The following is a 16,645-nucleotide window of genomic DNA, read 5'->3' on the forward strand; positions in this document are numbered from 1 at the left end:
GAATCGAAGGGCCGAATGGCCTCCTCCTGCTTCTATTTTCCATGTTTAAAATAGAAAATGCTCGAAAAACTCAGCAGGTCTGGCATGGTCGGTGGAGAGGGAATAGAGTTCACGTTTCGAGTCTGTTTTGTGGTGATCGTAGATCTGAGTAGATGCAATACAACTGAGCAAGCACTTCGAGTCTGTTTGACTTCTTCAGAGCTGAAGGGACACGAAACGTTGACTTTATTTCTGCTCCACAGATGCTGCCAGGCCTGGTGAGCTTTCTGTCTTCGTGCCTTATTGGCTTGTCCTGCTGCCGACAGGAGTCGGCGGATGGGCACTCTGAGGTATCCGCTCCTTCTCACTTCCCTGACCATTCAGGATGTTCTCCCTCGCCTGGTTTGTCCTTCCCAGTTGCATTACCCCACACTTCTTCAGATTGAATTCCCTCTGCCACCTTCCTGCCCACCTGACCAGTCCATTGTCATCTCCTTGCAGTCGACCGCTTTCTCCCTCCGCGTCAACCACCCGGCCAGTGACACGCTTGCCTTTTCCTCCTCTCCCAGGCTAACCAGATGTCCGAGACGATGTCACGAAGAATTAGAGGAGTGTTTGGAGCTGCAAACTTCTGGGCTATTATTTTGTTCAATGTCCTTTCACTGAACAGCGTCGACTTTGCTGTACTGGTGGCGAGAAGGTTGATCATCACTGGTAAGTTTGATTCCTGGGGTGGACTAATGAACATTGTTTCAGTGAAGTTGGGCGTGGACAGGTTTACTTTAATGCCCATTTCCTCACGGACCCACCTTTGTGTAACCAGCGCGTTCAATTCCGTGCTGTAAATTTCTATAATCCAATGACGCAGTGAATTGCAGTGTTGGGGTTGCTTTTACAACAGGCTGGTGCAGCAACGATGGGCTGAATGGCTGCCTTTGGTGACGTAGCCATGATGTGGAGATGCCGGCGTTGGACTGGGGTGAGCACAGTAAGAAGTCTTACAACACCAGGTTAAAGTCCAACAGGTTTGTTTCAAACACGAGCTTTCGGAGCACGGCTCCTTCTTCAGGTGAATGATTCACCTTCAGGTGAATGATTCAGGATTCACCTGAAGAAGGAGCCGTGCTCCGAAAGCTCGTGTTTGAAACAAACCTGTTGGACTTTAACCTGGTGTTGTAAGACTTCTTACTTTGGTGACGTAAGCTTTGAGGATTCAAATAATAATAATCTTTATTAGTGTCCCAAATAGGCTTACATTAACACTGCAGTGAAGTTACTGTGAAAAGCCCCTAGTCGCCACATTCCAGCGCCTGTTCGGGTACAGAGGGAGAATTCAGAATGTCCAATTCACCTAATAAGCACATCTTTCGGGACTTGTGGGAGGAAACCGGAGTGCCCGGTGGAAACCCACGCAGACACGGGGAGAACGTGCAGACTCCGCACAGACACTGACCCAAACTGGAACCGAACCGGGACGCAGGGGCTTATTGAAACTTACTGTATACTGCAAGGCCTGGAGAGAGTGGATGTGGAGAGAATGTTTCCATTAGATGGAGATGCGAGAGCCAGAGGACACAGCCTCAGACTAAAGGGACAATCCTTTAAAACTGAGATGAGGAGGAATTGCTTCAGCCAGAGGGTGGTGAATCTGTGGAACACTTTGCCGCAGAAGGCTGTGGAGGCCAAATCACTGAGTGTCTTTAAGACCGGGATAGATAGGTTCTTGATTAATAAGGGGATCGGGGTTAATGGGGAGAAGGCAGGAGAATGAGGATGAGAAAAATATCAGCCATGATTGAATAGCAGAGCAGATTCGATGGGCCAAGTGGCCTAATTCTGCTCCTATATCTATGGTCCTAGAATTGTCTGCCAAGGGAAATAATTTTATCCTGTCCACTCTATCTCATCCCTTCAATTTTGTACACCTCAATCAAGTCACCCTCCGTCTTCTCTGTTCTAAGGAAAATAACCCCAACCTATCAAATCTCTCCACGTAGCTACACTTTTCTAGCCCTGGCCACATTCTCGTAAACCTCCTTTGCACCCTGCAATTATGTCCTTCCTATAATACCCCCTCCCTCTGCAACTGGATTGGCACCTGACCATAGACCACAATCAGCGAGGGTAAAGAAGGACGTCTCCTCCACGAGTCCTCAATATCGGGGCCATGCAAGGCTGCGTACTTCGCCCCCTCTGCCCATTATCCAAATGCCAGAAGAAAAGTGTCACGGTGGTAAGAGCACCAGGTAACCCATTCAGATCAAAGACCTCCACGCAATGTCTCCCTAGAGCACGGTGGCTGAGGGTGGGAAATCTGGGTCTGGTAGATCAGGTCTCACTATCCGGCAGTGCCATTCACTTGCCAGCCTGCCCATTGTCTTTGACTGGTGTCACCACCTTGCCACATTTACAGTGCTACAGGTGCCACCCCAGCAATCCACCCATCTTGGTCATTGTTCTCACGATGTTGGCAGAGTGAGGTATGTGGTGATATGCATCACTGTAAATACACAAGGGGTTAATGTAAATACACGTAGACTAGATAGACACTAGAGGGAGCACCAGAGACATGACACACAGACATTCAACCAATAAGTCAGTAAGATAGGACACGACCAATGGGCATTCACGATACACACAGAGGTGACACTACCACAGGGGGGCATTACACCAACCCATATATAAAGGACACAACACACATGATCTGCCTCTTTCCAGTGGAGACACTCAGTGAGTACAGACACAGGGATGATTCAACATCACACCCACCACGTGGATTGTAGCAGACTGGTTAGTTAGTCTGAGTAGCTAAGGCAGGATTAACAGTAGAGTCGAATCCAAGTAGGAGAATTGTTAACAGTTTAATAAATGTGTTAAAGCTATCTCCACGTCTGAACCTTCCTTTGTCAGATCAAGGAAGCAGCTTATGCTAAGTCAAGAGCATAACAAGACAAGGTGGGAGGGTATAAATGCACGAGCCTGTTTGAACTTGCGAGCTTCCAGCAGCTGTCCCTGCTGCCAATCAGGAGCCGAACACCTAATAATAATAATCATCTCTATTAGTGTCACAAGTAAGCTGTCATTAACACTGCAATGAAGTTACTGTGAAAACCTGCCTGTTGCCCGAACACTCTTAATGTCACTTGCACCCTCTCAGCCCCTTTTCTCACTCAAACACACAATCATGTCCTCCACACTGCTGTGTTTTCAATCACTCGAGGAAGGTTTTTTTCATTGAGTCTTCCATGGGAAATGGCATTGCAAGGCCAGCATTGTTTGCCTATCCCTAGTTGCCTTAAGACCATAAGAAATAGGAAAAGGAGTAGGCCATTTGGCCCCTCGAGCCTCCTCCACCATTCAATAGGATATGGCTGATCCAACATTCCTCACACGCACTTTCCTTTTTTTTGGGAAAATTTAGAGTACTCAATTCATTTTTTCCAATTAAGGGGAAATTTAGCGTGGCCAATCCACCTACCCTGCACATCTTTTGGGTTGTGGGGGCGACATCTCGCACACACGGGGAGAATGCGCAAACTCCACACGGGCAGTGACCCAGAGCCGGGATCGAACCCGGGTCCTCGGCGCCGTGAGGCAGCAGTGCTAACCGCTGTGCCAGCATGCTGCCCTCACATGCACTTTCCTGCCCTTTCCCCGTAACCCTTGAGTCCCTTCCTGATCAAGATTCTATCTCAGCCTTGAATATATACAAGGACTGTCTCCCCACAGCTCTCCGGGGCAAGCGGTTCCAAAGACCTCTCAACCCTCTGAGAGAAGACATTCCCCCTCATCTGGTCTTAAATTGGCACCCCTTTATTCTGAGACTGTGCCCTCTGGTCCTAGACTCTCCCACAAGGTGACACATCCTCTCAGCATTTACCATGTCAATCCCCTGAAGAATCCAATATGATTCAATGAGATCACCTCTCATTCTTCTGATCTCCAATGAGTAGAGTCCCAATCTGTTTAACCTCGGCTGATAAGACAGTCCCTCCATACCGGGGATCATCCTGGTGAACCCGTGGACCTGCTCGACCATTTCAGAGGGTCGTTAAGAGTCAACCACATTGCTGTGTTTGGACTCACTGCAGGTGTAGGCCAGACAGGGCAACGATTGCCGATTTTACGAAACCCAGTGGGTGTTAAACAACATGCAGTGATAGTTTTCCCGTCACCATTACCGAGACTAGTCTCACTTCCAGATTTTGTAAACTGCCGCGGTGGGATTTGAACTCAGGACCCCAGAGCATTAACCCAGGCCTCTGGATTACCAGTCTAGTGGAATACCACTACGTCACCATCTGGGGTTATTGGGTTACGGGGATAAGGTGGAAGTGAGGGCTGAAGTGGGTCGATGCAGTCTCGATGGGCCGAATGGCCTCCTTCTGCACTGTATGTTCTATACCCCTAGCTCAGGCATCACACTCTGTTTTCATGCCATGATGAGTCAGTCCATCTGATTTGAGATCAACTGAGATTATTTACCTGTTTAAGCGGGCAAAAAGGAGAAGTGAACATGTGGTGGCACCAACTGTTAAAACTTTAGTTTTAGTTGGATGGAGATCTTGATTTCACGATATGAAAGTTTGTTGTGTGACACCTGTCATGTGAGAGCACCTTTAAGAAATGGGTGTTTACTACTGCAGTGATGTCAGAGAGTGGGTGGAGCTGGGCTGTCTGTCAGCTTTTTACTTTCGTTTTTGAGCAGGCTGCAGGGTGTGTTTTAGTTTCATTTTCAGTGTTGGAGCTGAAGCCAGACCCAGCAGGTGCACTGCTGTTCTCTCTGCCATCAAAAGACTATCTCTTGATCATTTGGTGAATTCAGAATTGTAAATGTTTTCAGTAGTGAATGTCAACCTAATGTGCTTCTGTTGAAAGGTGTTTCTTCTGTCTTCTGGATGTTGTTTGGGAAGCTTTAAGAATTACTTGGAGATGTATTCTTTGGGGGTTGTATTTGAATTGATGGTTGCTAAGATGGTCACTGTATGTTTTAAAAAGGTTAACTTGAGTTCATAGAATAAACATTGTTTTGCTTTAAAAATTACTTTTCCATTTCTGCTGTACCACACCTGTAGAGTGGGCCGTGTGCTCCCCATACCACAATCTAGTAAAAGTTGTGGGTTGGGTGAACTCCATGCTACACTTTGGGGTTCTCTAAACCCTGGCCCATAACACACCAAAGCGGATGTTGATGAGATGGGAGCAGAGCGGGAAAATCACCCGTCCATCAAACCTACTCCTGTGCAATCCCGACCCTCATGACTGTAGCCCATGCATTGAACCTGCTGGTGAAGGGATCTGCTAGACCCACAATGATGCCTTGCCCATACTGCCCCACATTCCTGACTAACCTTGCGTCACATTCCCGTGGACCTAGCAACCAGTGGGCCACAATGACCTCACGCAGTTCTGATTGACCTCTTATTCTTGTCACCAAATCAATCACTACTGATTTGCTATAACATAGGATAATTCTCAAACACATTCTAATTAGATGATATCCAGTGGGTTTACTGTAGATTGATTGATGAATTAATTGCTGTGATTAGTCAGAAACTCCATAATTAACTTTCCTCTCCGTCCCTCATTACCTTTAACCGAATGGCTTGCTAGGCCATCTGATGTTAGATGAGGATAAATGAGGGTGCCAGAACGTCACAATAATGGCATCATAGAATCATTACAGTGCAGAAGAAGGCCATTCAGCCCATCGAGTTTGCACCAATCCTTGACAAGAGCTCTCTACCTAGTGCCACGTCCCCACCCTATCCCTGTAACCCAGTAACATCACCTAACCTTTTGGACACTAAGGGGCAATTCAGCATAGCCCATCCACCTAGCCTGTACATCTTGGGACCGTGGGAGGAAACCGGAGCACCCGGAGGAAATGCACGCAGACACGGGGAGAACATGCAAACCCCACCTCAATAATTACTCAAGGTCGGAATTGAGCCCGTGTTCCTGGCGCTGTGAGGCAGCAGTGCTAACCACTATGCCACCCAATAGTGCTGCTGTATTTTTTATTTCTGTCTGAGGGGGCAGAATGGACAATGGTTTGTCATCTCATCTGAGATATGACTTCGAGTCAACAACATTGCTGTGGGTCTGGAGGCACATGTAGGCCAGGTCAGGTCAGGACAGCAGATTTCCCTCTCGAAAGGACATTAGCGAATCAGATGGGTATTTTTCAACAATCAGTGATAGTTTCACAGTCACAATTTAAGCTTCAGATTCCCGATTTTATTTAATTGGATTTAAATTCCACCAGCTGCCATGGTGGGATTTGAACCCCTGCTCCCAGAGCATTAACGTGGATCTCTGGATTACTGATCCAGTAACGTAACCACTCCGCCACCACCTCCCCCGGTATCATGTGACTGGAAATCCCATCCAGAAATTCTCATGTTTAAAATGGCTAATTGCCACAGTGTATGTGGCTTCATTTAGGATTCTCCCCAACGTAACCCAGACCGTGATTGGCTGCATTGCCAACAGCGGATATTTTTCATTATTGTCGAGACAATTTACAAGTGTTCAAGGTGCCCAGAACAGTACAGGAAAACAAAAAGTAATCGGAGGCTGCAAAAGGGATGAGCTACAACCCACTGGGACACGACAGGACAGGAAGGTGCGTAGGAAGCCACAGCAGATTCCTGGTCCTATAAATAATGCTGCTGGAGATCCAGTAGAAGGAGACCTACTTGATATTCTTTCCCCAGAGCACGTTCTCCTGCAGACTACGTCATATAAGGGAGAAGCGAAACTGGATGAAGTGGTAAAGGATGGTTAAATCCAGGTGAAATATCCTTTAGCCGTACATTCGAAAACCAAACACATTCAAAAGCCAAACGTTTTGGGGGTCAAGGGTCATGAAGAGAAGGCAGGAGAATGGGGATTAAATGAAAAATGAAAATCGCTTATTGTCACGAGTAGGCTTCAAATGAAGTTACTGTGAAAAGCCCCTAGTCGCCACATTCCCGCGCCTATTCGGGGAGGCTGTTACAGGTTGGGGATGAGAAACATATAGAACATAGAACTGTACAGCACAGTACAGGCCCTTCGGCCCACGATGTTGTGCCAAACTATTCAAAACTAAGATCAAATCAACCTACTCCCAATCATTCTAATGCACTCCATGTCTATCAAATAACTGCTTGAAAGTTCCTAAAGTATCCAACTCTACTACCATAGCTGGGAGTGCGTTCCACGCCCCAACCACTCTCTGAGTAAAGAACCTACCTCTGACATCCCTCCTATATCTTCCACCATGAACCTTATAGTTATGCCCCCTTTATTGAAAGGCTTTATTGATGGGCTGAATGGCCTAATTGTGCTCCTAAGGCTTATGGTTTTTGGAATGCCTGTGCAGTTAATTTGTATGTTAAGAAAACAGATGTTATATTATAGGTATAATATGTATTAACGGATAAGAAGTTGGGTGTGTGACAGTTGCAAAATGAATAAGCAGCCTAGTATTTGTAGATTATAGCTAGCCTAGTGTAAAGATACACTTTCAGAGACTCCATTAATGAACGCAAAAAGGATTTATGAATAAGAATTGCTCATCTTCAATCCTGCAGCTTGTTCCCTACATGTTTCCGGCCTAAATGGACTCCATCCTCTGGGGCGACTGGGGCTGCTCTGTGTTGCTCTGAAAGACACAATCACCACACCTCTACCCCTTTAACTCCTTTATACAACCTTCGGGAAAATCACCACACCTCTACCCCTTTAACTCCTTTATACAACCTTCGCGTCCCTCCACTGTAAGAGAATCCTATGCCAGGCTACTAGAGACGCAAAGGCCAGTGTACAGGCCTCTCTCGCCTCCTGCACTCCCGGCTTCGATGCTACCCCAAAGATCGCGAGCCCCCAGCCCGGCTCCACCCTGGAACCGACCACCCTGGACAAAGTCCCCGCCATCCCCTTCCAAAACCCCTCCAACGCCGGACACGCCCAAAACATGTGGGTGTGGTTTGCCGGGCCTCCCGAACACCTCCCGCACCTGTCCTCCCCCCCCAAAGAACCGGCTCATCCTTGCCCCAGTCATGTGCGCCCTATGCAGCACCTTCAGCTGAATTAAGCTGAGCCGTGCGCAAGAAGAGGACGAATTCACCCTCCCCAGAGCATCCGCCCTGACGTCCCCTCGTCGATCTCCTCCCCGAGTTCCTCCTCCCACTTCGCTTTCAGCTCCTCCACCGAGGCTGCCTCCTCCTCCTGCATCACCTGATAAATTGCCGAGATCCTACCCTCACCGACCCACGTCCTCGAGAGACGCTAGGGCAGCACGGTGGCACAGTGGTTAGCACTGCTGCATCACGGCGCCGAGGTCCCAGATTCGATCCCGGCTCTGGGTCACTGTTTGTGTGGAGTTTGCACATTCTCCCCGTGTCTGCGCGGGTCTCACCCCACAACCCAAAAATGTGCAGGGTAGGTGGATTGGCCACGCTAAACTGCCCCTTCATTGGAAAAAATGAATTGGGCACTCTAAATTTTTATATTAAAAAAAATAGGAGACGCACAGGTGCCAGACCAAAAAGCAGGGTCGGGATAATTTATCCTCGTCGCCAGATGTGGCGATACACTATTATTTAGTAATAAGAATTGTTCAGCAGCCCCATGGCTACAGCTTGTTCCCTGCATGCCTCTGGCCTAAGATGACTCCAACCCCTGGGGTGATTACCCACGCCGAGTCCCAGTTGGTCATCCAAGCCAGGTGACCCGTTTCTGCTGTGTTGCCCTTAAAGGAATAATCACCCTACCTAGGCTTACGCCACTGTAACGTAAGTAGGCCTGTGTCGCTATGCGGTACCCGAAAACTAAAATTATCTGAATAACAAAACGCCATTGGCGCCAAGGGGTTTCAGATTGCGGATACTCGACCTGTAATGGATACTTGACCTGTAATGGATACTTGACCTGTAATGGGAAGAAATTACGTACATTTAAATAGCACCTTTTCGCAACCTCAGGCCAACGCTCCCATCTAACAGCATTGTGACAATGCTCAGATGATCATTGGATGAGGGATCAATGTTGCCAAAGTCACAAAGAACTGCCCTGCTCCTCTTCAAAATAATCCCGTTGCATTTTGTGAGTCGGTCTGAGGGCTTTGGAATTCCCCAATTATTGAATATATTTAAGGTAAGGCTAGGCTGACTTTTGGTGTCTCGGGGATTTGGGGGATATGGAGAGCAGAGTTGAAACCCTGGATCATATTGAATAGCGGAGCTGGCTCAACGGGCCCTGTGGTCCACCCTTGCCCCTGTTATGTTCTTATCAGGGTTTCTTGTGTTATAAACAGATGAACAGCTTCTGAGCCAAGGTGACTTTACTTTGAGATGATCTCCTCGAGGTGGTGAATTCGCGTTGTGTTGATTTGAATGTGAATTTGCTTCAAGCCTCTCATTTGGTTTAATCATTCCTGATGTGATTCCTGTTCGCACACAGGTCTACTCGGCAAGCCGCAACTTTAAAATCGTGTCTTTAATTTACCAGGCAGCAATAGAATAGCACAGCATAACCAGAGGTCATGGTAGCATTGTGGATAGCACAAATGCTTCACAGCTCCAGGGTCCCAGGTTCGATTCCAGCTTGGGTCACTGTCTGTGCGGAGTCTGCACATCCTCCCCGTGTGTGCGTGGGTTTCCTCCGGGTGCTCCGGTTTCCTCCCACAGTCCAAAGGTGTGCAGGTTAGGTGGATTGGCCATGATAAATTGCCCTTAGTGTCCAAAATTGCCCTTAGTGTTGGGTGGGGTTACTGGGTTATGGGGATAGGGTGGAGGTGTTGACCTTGGGTAGGGTGCTCTTTCCAAGAGCCGGTGCAGACTCGATGGGCCGAATGGCCTCCCTCTGCACTGCAAATTCTATGATAATCTATGATAGCCTCCCTGTGGCCCATCGAGTCTGCACCAGCCCTCCAAAGAGGATCCTACGCAGGCCCACACACCCGCCCTATCCCCATAACCCCACCTAATCTTTGGACTCTTAAGGGGCAATTTACCTAACCTGCACATCTTTGGACTGTGGGAGGAAACCGGAGCACCCGGAGGAAACCCACACACACACGGGGAGAACGTGCAGACTCCACACAGACACTGTGGTAGGGAATCTACGTGTGGCGCCAGAGGAAATGAGCAAGGTAATGAATGAATACTTTGCATCAGTATTCACCAGAGAGAAGGAATTGGTGGATGTTGAGTCTGGAGAAAGATATGTAGATAGCCTGGGTCACATTGAGATCCAAAAAGACGAGGTGTTGGGCGTCTTGAAAAATATTAAGGTGGATAAGTCCCCAGGGCCTGAAGGGATATACCCCAGAATACTGAAGGAGGCTAGAGAGGAAATTGCTGAGGCCTTGAAAGAAATTTTTGGATCCTCACTGTCTTCAGCTGATGACCCGGAGGATGGAGAATAGCCAATGTTGTTCCTTTGTTTAAGAAAGGTAGCAAGGATAATCCAGGGAACTACAGGCTGGTGAGCCTTACGTCAGTGGTAGGGGAATTACTGGAGAGAATTCTTCGAGACATGATCTACTCCCTTTTGGAAGCAAGTGGTCGTATTAGTGAGAGGCAGAACAGTTTTGTGAAGGGGAGGTCATGTATCACTAACTTGATAGAGTTTTTTGAGAGGTCACAAAGATTATTGATGCAGGTAGGGCAGTGGATGTTGTCAATATGGACTTCAGTGAGGCCTATGACAAGGTCCCTTATGGTAGACTGGTACAAAAGGTGAAGTCACACGGGATCAGGGGTGAGCTGGCAAGATGGATACAGAACTGGCTAGGTCATAGAAGGCAGAGAGTAGCAATGGAAGGGTGCTTTTCTGATTGGAGGGCTGTGACTAGTGGTGTTCCGCAGGGATCAGTGCTGGGACCGTTGCTGTTCGTAGTATATATAAATGATTTGGAGGAAAATGTAACTGCTCAGATTAGTAAGTTTGCAGACAACACAAAGGTTGGTGGAATTGCGGATATCATTGAGGACTGTCAGAAGATACAGCAGGATTTAGATCGTTTGGAGACTTGGGCGGCAAGATGGCAGATGGAGTTTAAGCCGGACAAATGTGAGGTAATGCATTTAGGAAGGTCTAATACAGGTAGGGAATATACGGTGAATGGTAGAACCCTCAAGTGTATTGACAGTCAGAGGGATCTGGGTGTACAGGTCCACAGGTCACTGAAAGGGGCAACACAGGTGGAGAAGGTAGTCAAGAAAGCATACGGCATGCTTGCCTTCATTGGCCGGGGCATTGAGTATAAAAAATGGTAAGACATGTGCCAAAATGGCAAAAATGGCAAGATGCATGGCATTAAGGGTAAAGTAGTAGCATGGATAGAGGATTGGTTAATTAATAGAAAGCAAAGAGTGGGGATTAATGGGTGTTTCTCTGGTTGGCAATCAGTAGCTAGTGGTGTCCCTCAGGGATCCGTGTTGGGCCCACAATTGTTCACAATTTACATAGATGATTTGGAGTTGGGGACCAAGGGCAATGTGTCCAAGTTTGCAGATGACACTAAGATGAGTGGTAAAGCGAAAAGTGCAGAGGATACTGGAAGTCTGCAGAGGGATTTGGATAGGTTAAGTGAATGGGCTCGGGTCTGGCAGATGGAATACAATGTTGACAAATGTGAGGTTATCCATTTTGGTAGGAATAACAGCAAACGGGATTATTATTTAAACGATAAAATATTAAAGCATGCCGCTGTGCAGAGAGACTTGGGTGTGCCAGTGCATGAGTCACAGAAGGTTGGTTTACAGGTGCAACAGGTGATTAAGAAGGCAAATGGAATTTTGTCCTTCATTGCTAGAGGGATGGAGTTTAAGACTAGGGAGGTTATGTTGCAATTGTATAAGGTGTTAGTGAGGCCACACCTGGAGTATTGTGTTCAGTTTTGGTCTCCTTACTTGAGAAAGGACGTACTGGCACTGGAGGGTGTGCAGAGGAGATTCACCAGGTTAATCCCAGAGCTGAAGGGGTTGGATTATGAGGAGAGGTTGAGTAGACTGGGACTGTACTCATTGGAATTTAGAAGGATGAGGGGGGATCTTATAGAAACATTTAAAATTATGAAGGGAATAGATAGGATAGATGCGGGCAGGTTGTTTCCACTGGCGGGTGAAAGCAGAACTATGGGACATAGCCTCAAAATAAGGGGAAATAGATTTAGGTCTGAGTTTAGGAGGAACTTCTTCACCCAAAGGGTTGTGAATCTATGGAATTCCTTGCCCAGTGAAGCAGTTGAGGCTCCTTCATTACATGTTTTTAAGGTAAAGATAGATAGTTTTTTGAAAAATAAAGGGATTAAGGGTTATGGTGTTCGGGCCGGAAAGTGGAGCTGAGTCCACAAAAGATCAGCCATGATCTCACTGAATGGCGGAGCAGGCTCGAGGGGCCAGATGGCCTACTCCTGCTCCTAGTTCTTATGTTCTTATGTATGTTGCAGCTGTATAGGACCTTAGTTAGGCCACACTTGGAGTATAGTGTTCAATTCTGGTCGCCACACTACCAGAAGGATGTGGAGGCTTTAGAGAGGGTGTAGAAGAGATTTACCAGGATGTTGCCTGGTAAGGAGGGCATGAGCTATGAGGAGCGGTTGAATAAACTCAGTTTGTTCTCACTGGAACGACAGAGGTTAGGGGCGACCTGATAGAGGTCTACAAAATTATGAAGGGCATAGACAGAGTGGATAGTCAGAGAATGTTTCCCAGGGTAGAGGGGTCATTACTAGGGGGGCATAGGTTTAAGGTGCGAGGGGCAAGGTTTAGAGGAGATGTACAAGATAAGTTTTTTACACAGAGGGTAGTGGGTGCCTGGAACTCCCTGCTGGAGGAGGTGGTGGAAGGAGAGACGATAGTGACGTTTAAGGGGCATCTTGACAAATACATGAATAGGATGGAAAAGAGGGATACGGACCTAGGAAGTGTAGAAGATTTTAGTTTAGACGGGCAGCATGGTCGGCGCAGGCTTGGAGGGCTGAAGGGCCTGTTCCTGTGCTGTACTTTTCTTTGTTCTTTGTTCTTTTGACACAGTAAGTCGTCTTACAACACCAGGTTAAAGTCCGACAGGTTTGTTTGGAATCACTAGCGTAGCTCCTTCATCCCCAGGTGATTGCTCCGCTCCGGGATAGCTACACTCCGAAAGCTAGAGATTCCAAACAAACCTGTTGGACTTTAACCTGGTGCTGTAAGACTTCTTACTGTGCCCACCCCAGTCCAACGCTGGCATCTCCACATCATGGCTACCATCGACGCAGACAGTCACCCGAGGTCAGAATTGAACCCATGTCCCTGGTGCTGTGAGGCAGCAGTGCTACCCACTGAGCCACCATGCCGCCCACCTGTAGAGGCTCTTTGAAAGGGTTGTCCTTTTCTCTTTTTAAGAAGGTAAGTGAGTGCAGATGGAGTTTAATGCGGAAAAGTGTGAGGTGGTTCACTTTGGAAGGAGTAACAGGAATGCAGAGTACTGGGCTAATGGCAAGATTCTTGGTAGTGTAGATGAACAGCGAGATCTCGGCATCCAGGTACATAAATCCCTGAAAGTTGCCACCCAGGTTAATAGGGCTGTTAAGAAGGCATATGGTGTGCTAGCCTTTATCAGTAGGGGGATTGAGTTTCAGAACCACAAGGTCATGCTGCAGCTGTACAAAACTCTGGTGCGGCCGCACCTGGAGTACTGCGTGCAGTTCTGGTCACCACATTATAGGAAGGATGTGGAAGCTTTGGAAAGGGTTCAGAGGAGATTTACTAGGATGTTGCCTGGTATGGAGGGAAGGTCTTACGAGGAAAGGCTCAGGGACTTGAGGTTGTTTTCGTTAGAGAGGAGAAGGCTGAGAGGTGACTTAATAGAGACATATAAGATAGTCAGAGGGTTAGATAGGGTGGACAGTGAGAGTCTCTTTCCTCGGATGGTGATGACCAACACGAGGGGACATAGCTTTAAATTGAGGGGTAGTAGATATAGGACAGATGTCAGAGGCAGTTTCTTTACTCAGAGAGTAGTAGGGGTGTGGAACGCCTGCCTGCAATAGTAGTAGACTCGCCAACTTTAAGGGCATTTAAGTGGTCACTGGATAGACATATGGATGAAAATGGAATAGTGTAGGTCAGATAGGCTTCAGATGGTTTCACAGGTCGGCGCAACATCGAGGGCCGAAGGGCCCGTACTGCGCTGTAATGTTCTATATTCTATGTTCTAGATGGAGGATATTGGAGTGCGCGACTGCCTCTGATGCCATGGTGGAAGGGTGTGAAAAGTGGGGAGGCGTTTGTGTATGAAAGCCACGCAGAATGTGTGGTGAGGGGAGTGCGAAAGAGGACAATGACCATCTGCTTTATCAGACCTATTTGTTTTCCGCTGACAGGGACAGGAAGTGATGTCACTGTGATGGGGACACCCACCTTCCGAAAGGTACAACGTGCAGCAAAGAATCTCACACTTTGCTGCCGCCTTGAAAATACACTGATTGCAGCCTGTCTGAGCTATAAGGAAGGGGATATGTCTGAGGATGAGATCTTTATTGATGTATTACTCAAACGCAATGAGCTAACAGATATGATTGGGTGGCCAGCACATGTCCAATCATGATGGAGCGTCGTACTCCACTTTGTCTTCTTAATTTTCATTAAAACACTGCTGAAAAATCCATGGCGTGGGCGACATGGAGATTGGATTGGATTTGTTTATTGTCACGTGTACCGAGGTACAGTGAAAAGTATTTTTCTGCAAGCAGCTCAACAGATCATTCAGTACATGGAAGAAAAGGAAATTAAACAAAATTCAAGAAAAGACATGAGAATACATAATAGGGCAACACAAGATATACAATGTAACTACATAAGCATTGGCATCGGATGAAGCATACAGGGTGTAGTGTTAATGAGGTCAGTCAATAAGAAGGTCATTTAGGAGTCTGGTGACAGTGGGGAAGAAGCTGTTTTTGAGTCTGTTCGTGCGTGTTCTCAGACTTCTGAATCTCCTGCCCGATGGAAGAAGTTGGAAAAGTGAGTAAGCCGGGTGGGAGGGATCCTTGATTATGCTGCCCGCTTTCCCCCGGCAGCGGGAGATGTAGATGGCGTCCATGGATGGGAGGCAGGTTCGTGTAATGGATTGGGCGGTATTCACGACTCTCTGAAGTTCCTTGCGGTCCTGGGCCGAGCAGTTGCCATACCAGGCTGTGATGCAGCCCGATAGGATGCTTTCTATAGTGCATCTGTAAAAGTTGGTACGGGTTAATGTGGACATGCCGAATTTCCTTAGTTTCCTGAGGCAGTATAGGTGCTGTTGTGCTTTCTTGGTGATAGCGTCGACGTGAGTGGACCAGGACAGATGCCCTTCCTAGTTAAACAGCTTGCTGGCCCAGGCGGACACAAGGGAATCAGTCACCATGGACATGGGGTAGCTGTGTGGGGACAGGTATAGCGTGAGTGCGCATGTGCTGATTCAGCATATACCCTATTCCGCCATTCACACACTTTTCTTTTAGATGAACATTCATGGGTTCCATTGCCAGTAAAGGTCGCGTGGGCTGAATGGCCTCCTTCCTCACTGAATGCTGCCGTTGACCAGGCCTGAGAGTTCCTGAAGACACTCGATTGACTCACTGCTGAAGGTTTTTTTGCTAATAAATGTACATCTGGCCCCTTTAGAAATTGTATTGAGTTTTTTTCTTTGCGAACTATAATTTCAGGATTTCCCTGGAGCCCGTTGAGTATCCTCTTTGTGACCTACTGTGGGGTTCAGCTGATCAAGGAGAATGAACGGCTGGAAGCAGACGCGCTGGAAGCTGACAAAGTGAAGGTGGACTAGAGCACTCGCCAAGAGAGGACAGAAAATCGACAGAGAAACCTGCCTGTAACCAACCGCTAAATTGGCCACTTGTGAGATCGTACAAAGGTTTCAATTGGCGAACGAAGCAATTATCCAATTAGACTGTAACAGCGCCGAGCCGATCAACTCTCCTTCCCTCAATTTCTGGACTACATTTGATTGTGAGTCTCCCAGGCCTCCAAGTCTGCGGGCCTTCATTTTAACAAACTCCATCCCTGTCCTAGAGAAGGCCATTTAGCCCTTTGCGCCTCTTCCCCCCCCACCCACCCCCCCAACACAATCTGTACCTTGATGTTACCCATCCAAAACCAAGTGGCTCATTCTTTCACTCGCCCCCAAAGTCAGTCCACCTGCTCTCTCTCCCAGAGAACCGCCCTCCAGGGGTAGGCCGAAGCCTGGGTGGGTTAGGCGCCACAGACTGTCCTCATGTTGGGCTGCTCGCTGGCACTCTCCCCCCCCCCCCCCCCCCCCCCCCCCCCCCCCCCCCCCCCCCCCCCCCCACCCACTTCTCCTCTCCCCCAGACGACAATCATCTTTGTCAGGAGGGTCCATCACTGGACAACTAATTGAAGAATCATACAGTACAGAAGGAAGCCACTCAGCCCACTGCACCACTTCTAGCCCTTTCAGAAATCCCACTTCCTCCTGTTCTTCCCTCATAGCCCACCCTTTTCTTTCCCTGTTGGGTTTTTGAAAGTTGGCACTGAACCTGTTTCCAAGGTCCTCCTCGTGCAGGTCACGGCAGCTATTTTACCGAGAAGCTCTGGCGCAGGAAAATCTTGGAAAACTGCGCCGTCAGAGCACAGGAAGTGCTAGAAAAACTCAACGGGTCTGGCAG

At 47.9% G+C, this 16,645-nt stretch overlaps 1 protein-coding gene across 2 annotated transcripts in view; it reads left to right on the top strand.

Annotated features, from left to right (window-relative positions):
- hhatlb (hedgehog acyltransferase like, b) overlaps window positions 1–16,283 on the top strand; it is a 113,326-nt gene extending 97,043 nt beyond the window's left edge. For both annotated transcript variants that reach the window (XM_038798521.1, XM_038798520.1), the window contains exons 11-12: window positions 549–693; window positions 15,668–16,283. In XM_038798521.1, coding sequence (XP_038654449.1) covers window positions 549–693; window positions 15,668–15,786 — 264 coding nt within the window. In that variant the 3' untranslated portion in view covers window positions 15,787–16,283. The remainder of the gene's footprint in view (window positions 1–548; window positions 694–15,667) is intronic.
- The last annotated feature ends 362 nt before the right edge of the window (window positions 16,284–16,645 follow it).

Source organism: Scyliorhinus canicula, chromosome 5, assembly GCF_902713615.1.
Source record: "Scyliorhinus canicula chromosome 5, sScyCan1.1, whole genome shotgun sequence".
NCBI classification, from domain to species: Eukaryota; Metazoa; Chordata; class Chondrichthyes; order Carcharhiniformes; family Scyliorhinidae; genus Scyliorhinus; species Scyliorhinus canicula.